The following is a 13,755-nucleotide window of genomic DNA, read 5'->3' as shown; positions in this document are numbered from 1 at the left end:
TCAGTTTAGCTTCCTTCTACTACACAGCTATACAGAGAGGAATTGCAAATTTGCAGCTCCTTACTCTAAAGTAATGCAAGTATATTTTTCTTTTCTAGAAGTGCACCTTAAGGCAGCCCACGTCCAAATACCCCGCCATTCGCTTTTTTTGGTTAGCAAGCTTGGAAGTGAAGACCTAGCAATTGCTCAAAAAGTAAGCTTGTCACAGTTCTTAAAGGCAGCATCAGTCTTACCTTTACAAATTGAATGACATTTGTTATACCACTGCAGGTGTTTCCTTCGGTTGAAAGAACATTTCATGTACCATTAATAAACACAGAATATACAGCTTTCATTTCAAGAGAAGCCACATGCACCACTTAATTTGTAAAATAAGTGTTCAGTGTCCAAAACTTGCTCAAACGTCTGCAGCTGGCGCTGGCAAATGTCAGAATTGTCAAATACCAAAGTTGTGTATTCTTGATTCCACCTCATGCCTCTCATTTACCCCACACAGTTCTTTGCAGGTTTTTTTCTTCCATTTGACACAGCTTTTCCACCTTTCTCTTCCTTGTTCTGCTTTCTTCTGTATTATCCTCTCTTGCTTTGGGTCAAAGTCTTATTTTTCTTAAACCATTTTTATTAAATTTGTCACAACATTTTACATGGTTGCAGTTTTAGCAATTGGCATGGTTATCATATTTGCATATTACATGTCTACTGCCCAACCAAGGGTGTGGCCGTATAAGCAAGTAGTGGGATTGACTATTGGTCACCCTGCTATGGCCGTGCAGTGTCGTGGTGTGTCTTAATGTAGCGACGATAAGAGCTATATATCTTGAACGATATCCGGTTTCTGGAACTACCAGCATAGGCAACGAACAGGCGGTGGGAGGGGCAGGGCAGATCAGTACCTCTTCATCTGCGGGTGTCAAGAGATGGAAGGATTATGTTGTGGCGTGTATTTTAAGGGGTGCTTACTGTGTGGTGGCTGAATTGGTGCAGCAGTGTAGTCCACTCCGTGGAGATAGGTTTCCTTCGCACACCTTGTACCTCCTCCCACCTGATTATGTCCTCCTCTGCCAAATCCAATTTACTAATGGCCCCTCACCAGGCTGCCAGTGGGGGTCCTTCTGGGGCTCTCCAGTACATTGTGATCCCTCTCTTTGCCAGTAGAAGGGCTAGGGAGAAAAAAGGGCATCTGAACATTATGAGTCTTCCTTCTGTGGAATATCCCAATCACAATGGCTTCTCGGGTGTGAAAGTCAGTGAGCCCTGTTAATTCCCGCAGCATCCCATGTATTGTACTCCAATAAGATTGTATCATGGTGTATAGCCAGAACATGTGATTATATGTTGAATTCGGGGTTGGACATCTTGGGCATAGGAATCGTGTGCCTGGGTAAAACCGTTGGAGCTGCGCCGGAGTAAGGTAGGCCTGAAGTAGTATGGAGAAATGTATGTTTTTAAACCGAGCGTTGCATGACACTTTCCTTGGGTATTCTAAGGCTTGCTCCCATTCCTTATCATGTAGTGGGAACCCTATCTCCTCCTCACACTTCTGCCGCCGCGAGGTAAGCATAGTGGCAGTGAGATCTCGGATTGCTTTATAAAGCCATAATTAAGTGTTGGCCCATACCCATATGGAGTATTGTGTGAAGTACCGGGTGCGTTGCGGGTTCCCCTTCTGATAGGATCCAAAGGCGGCGGATACTGAGGATTATTTGTCGGTGGAGCAGGAATTGCCCCTGCGGGAGACCATTCTCCACCGAGAGTTTGTCAAATGGGAGCAGTTGACCCTCCGTGAACAGGGATCCCACCTCTAGGACCGAGTGGTTCGTCCAGATGTGCATTGTCGAGCGGAGTAGTATCCTCCTTTTCTAGGTACACAAACATAAGATGGAAGGTGCACACAATTAGAGTCCAAAAGAAAAATGTTGTATTGTATATCTTCTTTTTTATTTAACAGTATTCGTCAGATACAGGCACAGCCAACGCTTTTCGTTCCATTTGCCTTGTGGAACTTCGTCAGGGCGAATCAATTCAGTTTGAAGTTGTCAACCTATTCGGACAAAACCGTGTGGATCAAACAGCAGATGGCAATTGTTCTTCAAAGGCATATAACCTTCATATATTAAAAGGTGGTGTTCACACTAGGTACGAGTGGGTCAGCCCAGTAGGTATCCCAACGTTAAGTTCAGTAGTTTTCAGAGTATGGCAGATTTCAGGGACTTGATACAGTGATGTTTCGAAGTTGAGCAAATGCCCGCCGGGGAGTCTAGTGGACGCCGCTACGAGCCAGATCACTGAACCCGAGCACCCGACTACAGGTGCTCGGTGGTTATTACCACGAACACCGTGCCACACTGCAGACCGGTGTCCTCTACATCTTCACTCTATGCCCTTACCGGAGAATGATATTACAAGGAAAATAAGAAATTTCCCCTGGGAACCACTAGACTCCCCGGCGGGCATTTGCTCAACTTCGAAACATCACTGTATCAAGTCCCTGAAATCTGCCATACTCTGAAAACTACTGAACTTAACGTTGGGATACCTACTGGGCTGACCCACTCGTACCTAGTGTGAACACCACCTTTTAATATATGAAGGTTATATGCCTTTGAAGAACAATTGCCATCTGCTGTTTGATCCACACGGTTTTGTCCGAATAGGTTGACAACTTCAAACTGAATTGATTCGCCCTGACGAAGTTCCACAAGGCAAATGGAACGAAACGCGTTGGCTGTGCCTGTATCTGACGAATACTGTTAAATAAAGAAGAAGATATACAATACAACATTTTGCGTTTGGACTTCAATTGTGTGCACCTTCCATCTTATGTTTGTGTATCTCTGATTTATACACCTATTGGTAGCAGGTGTAGGAAGAAGTTTGCACCATCCAGAATTTAGAACGATAGAACTCGTAGTGCTTGACCTGGTCTGCTGCCTCGATCTTTTGGAACTTTCCTTTTCTAGGTAGTCTGTTTATCGGGAATAGGGAGGTGTGCAGGGGGGTCCCTCCAGACATGCAGTGTGGGGTCAAAGTATATGAGAAAACAGATGTGCTGGTCCCCAAGAATGACTACCAGTGGGCCACACTTGTGACCACACGCTCATATTAATCATTGGTCATGTGTGACCATTTCTTAGTCTTTAATCCAAGTTGTCGTCAAGACTTCCAGAGGTTAGATTTTGCATGCTTATGAACACTTTATTTTTTTTATGCATTGCACATATAAATCGTTAAGATGTCAAGCTAAAAATAACAACAATTTCGTACCTATTTCATGGTTTCTGACAGGGAAACTCCTTAATTGCTTATATGTTACTATGTTATAAGGTGCATTAATGTTTCAGACTTTCTATTTTGATACTTAAGTTTTGTTTGGTGGATCACATGTCCTATTGGTGTTCACATTTTTGCAAAAATAACATTGTTTCAACATACATTTTCCAGGTGATTAATAGTTTCCAACCTAATCATCAACAGAAACTGCCCACAGCTACAGCTAACAGAAAAGATCCTGCTAGTCAACTAGAATGAAAAGTGGTCAGCCATATACCTGCCCAATATTTGCATTTAAAAGCGACACATCTGGAAACATATTAGTCTTGTGGAGAAGAGTCAGAGCTGGAGGCTGGCTAGTACTTTTTAATCTCTAGTGTCCGAGCATGGGCCTAGAGCTGGTATATACCCATTAGTCACTTCTAAAAGAAAATTACCAGGTCATTAGCATGCACATACTCATGTCTCGAAATGAAACAGGAGCGCCCCAGTGGTTGATATGCACGTACCGTTCACCTGGAAAGGAGCCTGGCACAACCGGTCCTGTACATTTTGGAGCAATTCTTGAATTTCCTTCTGTATATTGCACACCACTTCATCCATCAGCCCCACTTCTGCAATGCCTTTCCAGAATGTGAGTGTCTCATCTGAAAAAACAGGTAAATAGAAATTGAGCAATCGTGATATGGGGAGGAGATGGCAATGAAGAGCAAAATAATATCAGGGTAACTTAGACCAGGCACATGCTAACATGTACAGGCAAATGTAGACAAAATACACATCTAACGTCTGGCAGGTGGAATCATCACCCTTCTCCCACAGTTGGAACAGACGTCGATACAAATTTGTAGCATAGATTGCTCTGTGGAAAAATGAAATTTATTTTGCCATAAAAAGACAGTTTAATCTTGGGATGCCCTGTTACTATAGTTGCTTTCCATATTAAGTTCATAGTCTCTTTCTGCATTAAGAGGAGTGTTGAGGAGCTCTTTTGGGTGTGTATGGTGAGATGGTGACAAAGGAGGTAAACGGAAATGTGCCCTACGAAAGGGGCCCGCCAGAATGAGGGTCTGTTGATGCCCTTTTTTGAAAACTACCAGAGCAGCCAGCAATATTGCAGCAAGGTGAACTGTCTTGGAAAAGTGAGAACTGGTACCATACTGCAAGGGACATCTTACAACCCTAACAGTGCCATGGGATTGCTGAATGCTATGCTATACGAAAATAATATCACAACTGGGCAACAAGACCTTTTAAAAAAATCCCTTGTGTGACCAACATGCCCATTATCTGGGCCACTGAGAAACGAGAACCTCAAAGGGCTCTACTGTCTGGTGGAAGCCCAAACAAATGGATGCCTAAGTAAATAAAAAACAGAGGCAGCACACTAAAAAGGCGGAGCAGGGAATCACAAAAGGCCGGTCAGAATTGTTATAGACCCCTGAAATGCAGTGAAGGTCTACTGCTAGGTGGAAAATAAAGTGGCAAATAGATGTCAAAGGTGTGAATGACCGTTTATATCAAGACTCATTAGCCCAAATACCACTCAAGCTCCTTACTCTATTCTAGATCCATGTTCCTAGATCTATTACAGGGGAGAACTGATCCATCAATAGAGAGGTCAACAAAAAAATACAAAGACTAGACTGTCTGGCTCTCAGCTCCTGCAAAGGCTGCCAGAATTAATTAAACCTCTTGTTGACTATTTTCATTTTAGGTGCAGGAGAAGTTAGCCACTATCTTGCATCAAATGAACAGAACTGTGAGTGGCTGAAAGGTCCAGAATTATGTGTATCAAGACAATCCAAGAGCTAAGTCAAATACCAATCAAAAAGTTAAGAAATACCAACACTAAACTGCTACTTTCACCTTGTAGATCCACCACAGCAGACTAAGTCAATACTGACTACAAATCCAGCATACATCCTACATAGAGCCACACAATTCACCATTTACACATCCATAGTATCAACATCATAGGTTAATGAATCCACCATAATATGGAAAAAAACGCCATCAGCAGTGCATTCATTCAGCATTAAATCACAATATAAGTACCATAATAAACACTTCCACCCAACATCACTTCTCTCTGCTAAGTGAACTGTAGTTCATGTCAATAAGTTATGCATCAAATGTAAAATGTCTCCCATTTGAAGGACTTCACAGACCTGGTGGAAGAATGCCATGCATCTTTCAAGACTTGAATACAATCAACAGTAAGAGTCATATGACCCTACTAAGGTACCTCTGGAGCCACACTATTAGCTGGAGCGGGTGAGGTTGTGATATAAAATACTGCCTCTGCTCCTGGAAACCAGGTCTGGTCTTTGAATACATTCTAGGAGAGGTGTGACAGCAACTAATAAAACGAGCAGTTTCATATCTGCTTCCTTCATATGTGAGCGACAGGGTCATAGTGGTTGGAATCAGATGATTAAAAGGGTGGAAAAGCATACAGCAATATCCTGGACCAGTTGATGGACAACACATTCCATAAAAATTTAGAAGGTCAGAATTTTCAGAGGTTTTCCTCTGCTGATCTGCGTGTCATCTCCAGCTGACAAACAGCTAATTAGTTCCATCTGACTATAGCTCCCATTTTTGTCAGCAGAAATATGTATATTTAGGGAGTCTAGTTGTATTTATGCATTCAGGACAGTGAGCAATCGACAGAGTGAAGTGTCAAATTAGCAGAAACAGCAGCTGCTCTGCATCACCAATGTCATACTCATGCAAGTGAACATAACACATGCTTGACATGATGCCCATCTGAACTAACCTTGCTCTCCTTGAAGCAAGTACAGAAAGGCTTGGAGAGCAACCTGAACATTTCTTAAATTCATGATACAGACATTTTAAAAAATAAAAAAAAGTCTTCCGCTGAGGTAAAAAATAAATAAATGGTGTTTTCAAATTCACTCCCCTGACTAAGGAGATTTTAGACACAGATGCCTTCTTCAAAGAGGGCAGTTCAATGCAGAATACTTGCATCAGTTACCATCTTTGTTCTTCCAGACAACTGACTGTGTATGGAGAACAGAATCTTAACCTCCCAGATCCGTTATGTCTAGGACCAATAGAACTGAAGACAGCCTTGCATTGTAACTTATGTGCAGCAGGCAAATGGTGTAAGGAAAATGACAACAGAAAACCCAGTAATGAAGCCACCTGGAAGTGTCTAGCCACGATAAAGAAAAGGATCTACTCCAGAAATGCTTGGTATTTGTCCTGCAACAAAAAGAGTTACACCAGTCTTATCTAAAAATCACTCATAGAAGTTGGACTTGATTCTTAGAAATCAAAGACTAATTGTCAAAATACACATCTCGGAGATCCAAAAGGGACCATAAGTCCACTTTGGTTCACAAGGTGAACAAGTTGAACTTTTCCTTCTACAAGGGTTTGTTGTGATAGTGTAGGAAATGGGTCTCTTTCTAAGCTCCAAGCATTTATTGCCTAAAAAGAAATAACTAAACTCTTTTCACTTGTTCTTGAGGCGTTCCTCCTTCAATCACATTCTTCAATTATGGAACACGAATTTCCCACAATCTTAGTTGACCTTTCATGACACAAGCAAGCTGTGGCTATATTTCTATGGGAACTGTACTTGGATATCTACACTCTTCAAAACAACAATGGGAGAGGTAGGGAGATTCAAGGACACTCTCTCAGTCCCCGGTTAGATACAAATAAACAACAAGCATTTACAATGCAATAGGTCTCGCATTAGGAAAGTTTGAGCTATTGGTATTGTAAATGACACATTTTTTATTTATGTGTTGGTTTTGGAAATAGTGAAATTAATAGCTTTGTCATTTACAATGCCAATAGTTTTAACTTTCGCAAATGTGACACCTATAGCATTTGTAATGCAATATGTGTGGTATTTACGTGACTTAGATGTAGTGATATTACAAATAACAATGGCTTTTAATTTTTTTTAATAATTAATACTTAAATAAAAGTAATTGCAATTTCCCCAAGTGCTATTTGGTCGATGGTAACTCTGTGAAAAGAGTATCTGGTAATACTGTCATTTGTGATGAGGTATTTTAGGTGTGTGAGATGTAAAGTCATGATTAACAAGTGCTGGGAGGCATGTGTGCGGACCGTGGAAAGTAAGAAGGGTAAAAGTATTTTGCTAACGGCAAAATTAAAAGCGTAAAAGCCTATGAAAAATTGTAGGATGCTACCTAGTGCGGTAATGTTGTGATAGAAGATTATCATGTTAGCACTGTGGCTAGGCTTATGGTGGGTGCTTGTGCAGTAACAGAACGCGCACTATATAACGTAATTTATTGGTTGGCAGGGGCTTGAAACCCGCAGAGCGTTTGTGTACAGAGACGCCTGGCTGTGAATAGCACCAGCGCACAACGTAGAGTGGAAGGGCCAGGCCAGGGAAGGGAGGAAGTGAGTTAGGGGTGAACGGGAGTACGTGTAGTAAAGAGCTACAAATTAGCCTACAACACAATAAACAAGACCAATTGCATTTGCACCCACACACACACAGAGCCACAGACACACACACACACACACACACACACACACACACACACACATCCACACACACACAGAGCCACCCTCACAAGGGATGCACTTTCTTCCTAGTAGAGGCTGCCACCCGGCAGACACTTTTGAAGAGGTATTAAACATTATCCAGCTCTACCATTAACGTTCAATGGATTTCTAGGTGTAGTAGCAGGACATGCCACATCTGCTGGTCACCTACACCCAATCCTTTCACTCCTTGAGGGAGGAGATACCAACATATTGGGTGCCACAGAGGTGAGGTTGCAATGGTTAGGTGATTTGGCACCTGGTTAGCTATGCATTTGTTCAGCAAGTGTGGGACCGAGATTTGACAAGAAGTTGGAGGAAGGATCTTATGCAGGCATCAAGCTGTCCCAGGATCTAAGGTTTGTTGCTGTGCATGCAGCTGGGTTTTGCAATGGGTTGCCGGCAGGAGGTGTATGTGTCTCTAAGACTGGCACAGAAATGGAGTTAAGTTAGTTCTATGGTATTCTACATTTACATTTGCTCCATCCATCTCACAGATACCACAGAGCAGATCTTGCATCAACAACCTAGTGCCTTCTGGGAGTTGTAGTCCGAATGCACTTCAATTAATCAAACTGCACCGAAGTTCGACATTACAATTGTTTGTAGGTGGAAACCCCAAGAGTTGTCCAGGTGGCATGGAGTTAGCTGGTGTCCGTCTGTATTTGTTAGGTGATCGCGTGAGGGCATGTGCTTAGAGTGTCCATCTAAGTACGTTTTTCTTCTAGTCACAAACCATGGGTGCTCGCCTTGGATAGTGGCAGGGCCTATGTTAGTTACGCATTGAATCCCATGGTTAAAGGGCTCGCTGCAGCCCTCAGCCTGGCACGGTAACAGTGCCTGTGGCCAAATATTTCCCCTTAGATGTGGGAGTGACTAGAAGCGGGGCCCGCCTCCCCTGGGGCTGTGAGCAAACAGAAGCCTCCGGGCTGGCAGGGACGGCGTTTAAAATGCAGCGAGTGTTTACCAGGAAGGCAGAGTTTATTCAGGCAGTAGCTCCCCTAGAGACCGTCGAGTAAGCGGCAGTGAGAGAAGGCAGGGGGGCACAAGGGCAGAAAGTATACACCAGAGTACTCATGTGAAAGGGAAAACAGATAAATAAGCAGCCTACAGTAAAAGAGGGACTTTCAGATCCCATACGTAGTTATTATTATGCAAATATTGAATTCATGGTAGCTACAGAACTCAGAGCCCCTGATTACGTGCATGGAAGCGCCGAGAGGCAGGCAGATGAAGTAATCAGCATACCACAACAGAATAACACACACCAATATCACAATAATACACTAAAGGTCAACAGCCATAATACACCCGGGAGTTAGCATGGTGAATAGCTAGCGTACATCCTCAACAGGACACCACGCTTCAACTAGCGCCTGGATCACACACATGAAATGCTGCTGCCTGCTACAGCACACGCGTGACCGATTCATGAAGACAGGACACTGCACGTGGACCACGCCTCCATCACTGATGCTTCAAGTTACACAACCCGGAATCAGACTTTAGCTGTGATCGCACCCTCCAGACCAGGGTGTGATGCACCGGAACACTCCCAACAGCGCTGCGAGGCCATCCTCATGGCACACTAGGAGCTGGGAAAAACTAACACAGCATTCACTTGGGGATGCCAGGATGAGAGCAGGTCTCCCAGTGACGCACCTGGTACATTACCCAGTAGAACTATTCCCTCAAATCAGTAGTAGTAAAACCAACTATACAGTGCCGAACACAGACAACTGTACACAACGGACAGGCTAATAATGGATTCGGACGAGGAACAGGAGGGAAAACGGTGTGTACAGAAGGTAAGTGCATGAAAGGCCTCGTGGGATAGCACCCCGGCTTCGGACGTCACTACTTCTCATAGTGCTACCCCTAACCTTCCCTCAACCCGCTCATTAATACAAGCACTGGCAGAGAGCAGCCAGCTTACCGTACTGGAAGCTGAGGCGTGAGAGCAGCTCCTGAGTGGCCCCCGCCAGGCACAGCGTGTCTAGAGCGGGGATCAGCCAGCCCCGTGTTGCCCCCATGCCCCCGGCTTCGGCCGTGCTGTGCGAGTCCTCACCGCCTTCCCTTGGACGGTCCTGGTGGGCAAAATCCAAGTCACAGGGGAAGTCCGAGCCTCGAAAAGCGAGCTCCGTGTGCCGGCGCCGCTGAAAGCTGATCTTGCAAAACTTCACTCGAGCCCACCTCTGCCTCCGCCTCTCCCACACTCTCAGTTTCCATCAGACCAGCCCACACACGCAAGGCTCCAGCGACCAGCAGAGGCAAACACGGCAGGCTTTAAACAAGCGTTTATACAGAACACGGATCACGAATGTTGTCACAATTGTTTATCACCAGACAAAACATGAGAATAAGTAAATAAAACAAATCTGTCTTTAGCAGGCCAGTGCAACAGACAGACAGAAACAAGCCAGCAACAAAACAAAAATATTATAGGGGCCGCCGCGCTGCCCGCGGCGACCCGGAAGCTCTTGCCCGGCCGGCCAATCCGCTCGCGGCCGACCGGAAGTCCCGCCTCCCGAGGTCCGCGAGCTGCCGGCGCATGGAGCGCCCTGCCGCCCGGGGTAGCCCGGGTCCCCAGGAGGGGGCCGGGGAGAAGGAGGAGTGTGGCGCCTGTTGCGGGGCTCCTCTGACCTGAGGGAGCCCCGATTTAGAGGAGGAGACGCGCCGCCGGAAGAGCGCAGTCGGTGAGTGGGGCCCAGGGCTGATGTGAAGTGCGTGCGTGCCTGTGTGTATGCCTGGGGGGGCAGAGGGGGGGGGGGGGGGGGGGGAAATGTGTGCGCGTGTGTGCGTGTGTGCGCGAGGGAATGTGTGTGCGCATGCGTGACTGTGTGTGATTGAGAGAGAATGCGAGGTAGGGGATAGTGTGCCTGTATGTGTGCCATATGCCTGCGTGTGCAGGCGCGCGCCTGTGTGTGTGCGTGAGTGCGTGCATGCAGAGGGGTGGGGGCTGCCTGTGTCTGTGTGTGAGCAAGGGCTTTGCACCGCGCATGCGCAGCTATCAGACGCTCGCTCCCGAGGTGAAATCCGACCTCGTCAAAGCGCGCGTCTGGTAGCTGTCCACTTTCCTAAATACGGGCAACATAAGTTGTCGAGCTGATGCATTCGTGCTTCGCATGAATGCCACATCAGCTCGACCTAAAAACAGAGGTCAGATCGGTCTCAAAAAAGCCACAGAGACGGAGCGAGATAAATAAGAATCACACACCCACTTTGGGTGGATAGGAAAGCCCTCACACACCGACCTAGTCAGTGTCATGCTTCATCACGAGGCCGAGTGCCTCTTCGGTGTGCTGCGACGCCAGAAAGACTGCGGAGCTGGTTGTGTGAGAAGGGCGTGCTGTGAGGGTAGCTAAAATTAAAAGTGCCTAAAAGGGTATCAGTAAAAAAAGTTTAATGATTGATCCCTAAGACACAAGTGAAGAGTATTGTGTGTCTGAATTTAGCTGCCAAGGTTTAAGGATTGGTTACATTCAGAAAAAATACTTGAGTCAGTCAACATGTTTCTGCCTACTTCTGCAGAAACATGTTGACTGACTTAAGTATTTTTTCTGAATTTAACCAATCCTTAAACCTTGGCAGCTAAATTCAGACACATAATACTCTTCACTTGTGTCATAGGGATCACTCATTAAACTTTTTTTACTGTTACCCTTTTAGGCACTTTTAATTTTAGCTACCCTCACAGCACGCCCTTCTCACACAACCAGCTCCGCAGTCTTTCTGGCGTCGCAGCAGACCGAAGAGGCACTCGGCCTCTTTGGTGGGGCCCGGTGATGAAGTATGACACTGACTAGGTCGGTGTGTGAGGGCTTTCCTATCCACCCAAAGTGGGTGTGTGATTCTTATCTATCTTGCTCCGTCTCTGTGGCTTTTTTGAGACCGATCTGACCTCTCTGTTTTTGTTTATTTGTATCTACACTCTTCAACATCCAAACATCAGCTGCAATCTCATTCCATCTGCAAAGAAACATCCTACTCAACAAAGGTGTAGGGATAAGGGTACTGAAGGAAGTCCTAGATTTGTGCCAGGAAGTAAAAGTTACTTGAAAACCTAGTTTGCAATGGAGAGTATGTTCTGGAGTATTATGAATATGGCGTCGGTCACTCTTATTTTCATCTTGCGGACCTAATATACTGATAGCAGAACATTTTTCTTGTGACATCGAATCTCTTCTAGACATCGTCTTTCCTTCCTAATTCGACTTGCCTGTACCTTTTGCCATTGACTCACATCTCAACAGTGAACCAGCTGTAAGCATGTAACAAGTGAACCTGCCATCAAAGTCATGGATCTCAACGTTGAACTGGTGCACCCACGTTTTCTTTGGATCTCCCTCTTGAAGAGTCTCTGGAAATAGAGGCAGAAGATGAAGAGAAGGGGCACTCTCTCCCCATTCCTCATATGTTCCTGGCGCCACATGTGCCTGCACAGGTCTTCCTTCAGACCCTATAAATGGATTTTCACCCTGTCCTTCAGTGTCGTCAGACAAAATGTATAGGAATATGGATGATGGAAGTTATAAAGGCACTCATTACAGACACTGTTGGGTCTGCTTGGACACTTTCTCCGACAAAAGGTGAGGGCCTTTGTGCACAAAGAGGAAAAATATTTACTGCAGCCTGTAGTATTGTAAATGTATATGCTGTGTACACTCCTCACATATAGTCTTGGACACTGCAGGTTGTTTTTCTTGGAAGTGGTTTTGGTTTCGAGGTGACTCGTACCTCCACTGAACCCCATACCGCATCAAAATAGAATCTACCTCAAACTGTGATTTTCTCAAATTGTAAGTGGGCATGTGTTAATGAGAAGCATTAAAGTCAGTGGGCTGGTTAAGCAACATACATATGAACCCACAAGTCATGCAGAGCTCGCAAATGTTGAGGGGTGTAGGGCATATGAGTCCACAGGCTGCAATTGATTATTAAAGATAAGTACAGTTTTTTGTTTGCCATGTGTGCAGCTAAACCGCATTGGCAGTACCCAACCCCAAATGAGGGGACTTGCAAACAGACGTGGAAGACCGGTGATACATGTTTTAGAACAGTTTCTCTGACTTGTGCCCCTTGTCGGACTTCACAATGCACATTGTAATACCAAGTGAAGGTGTGAATAGAGTACCATGTAGCAGTTTTACACATGTCTGCAAAATGGATATTTGCTAGGAAGGACACTGGTATTTTCTTTGCAAGCAGAACGTGCTGTAGATGCAGAACGTGCTTTAGATACAGAACAGTATAGCCAGGTGACTTGTTAAATGGATTCAACTCTGCTATGACAAAAGCATACTAGAGCTTTAAAATGGGAATTCCAAGGCAAGGCGGTCCAAGCATAACAAAGTTCTTTGGTTTTCCTGATGGACTGAGTACAGTTCACATAGTATATTAAGGATCTTCTAAAATCCAAAGTGTGTAGGGCTCCTTCAGTCGACAGTGGCTGCAGGGGAGGCTATGCAAGTCAACAAATTGTTTGACATGAGATGGCAAAACTACTTTTGGCAAGAAACAAGAGTAAGTCTTGAGGACAACTCTTGCTATTGTGCACCGGCATGTAGGGTTCCTCCACAGAAAAAGCATGGAAATCACGGATCCTGAATGAAGCGACAGCAACAAGGAAAATAACTTCAATGAGAGAAGCTACAGAGGACACAAATTAATGGGCTCAAAAGGAGAGATCCCATTAGCCCATCAAGGATTATATAGAGATCCAATGATTGGGAATAGCTCTAGCTCCTTAAGTTCTTACATGAAAGCTTTAAGACTTTCTAAGATAGACTGGTGTGGTCTGTTTTGTAGGCAAGGAGCTACTGTTGCTATGGTCACTCATATGCACAAGTATACAAGATCTGATGTTTAGAGGTGCGGGAGGTAGACAATGTTTTACACTGTGGCCTCTAAAGATTTTTTTTTATA

General features: G+C 44.8%; 1 protein-coding gene across 8 annotated transcripts in view; it reads right to left on the bottom strand.

Moving 5' to 3' along the window:
• The window catches only part of GMEB1 (glucocorticoid modulatory element binding protein 1), a 283,921-nt gene that overhangs the window by 76,855 nt on the left and 193,311 nt on the right, over positions 1-13,755 (bottom strand). For all 8 annotated transcript variants that reach the window (XM_086957554.1, XM_086957559.1, XM_086957560.1 and 5 more), the window contains one exon: positions 3,780-3,917. In XM_086957554.1, coding sequence (XP_086813680.1) covers positions 3,780-3,917 — 138 coding nt within the window. The remainder of the gene's footprint in view (positions 1-3,779; positions 3,918-13,755) is intronic.

This window comes from Lissotriton vulgaris, chromosome 2_1 (genome assembly GCF_964263255.1).
Source record: "Lissotriton vulgaris chromosome 2_1, aLisVul1.2, whole genome shotgun sequence".
Classification (NCBI taxonomy): Eukaryota; Metazoa; Chordata; class Amphibia; order Caudata; family Salamandridae; genus Lissotriton; species Lissotriton vulgaris.
The sequence above is the reverse complement of the archived record's forward strand: the minus strand, read 5'-3'. Positions and strand labels throughout refer to the sequence as shown.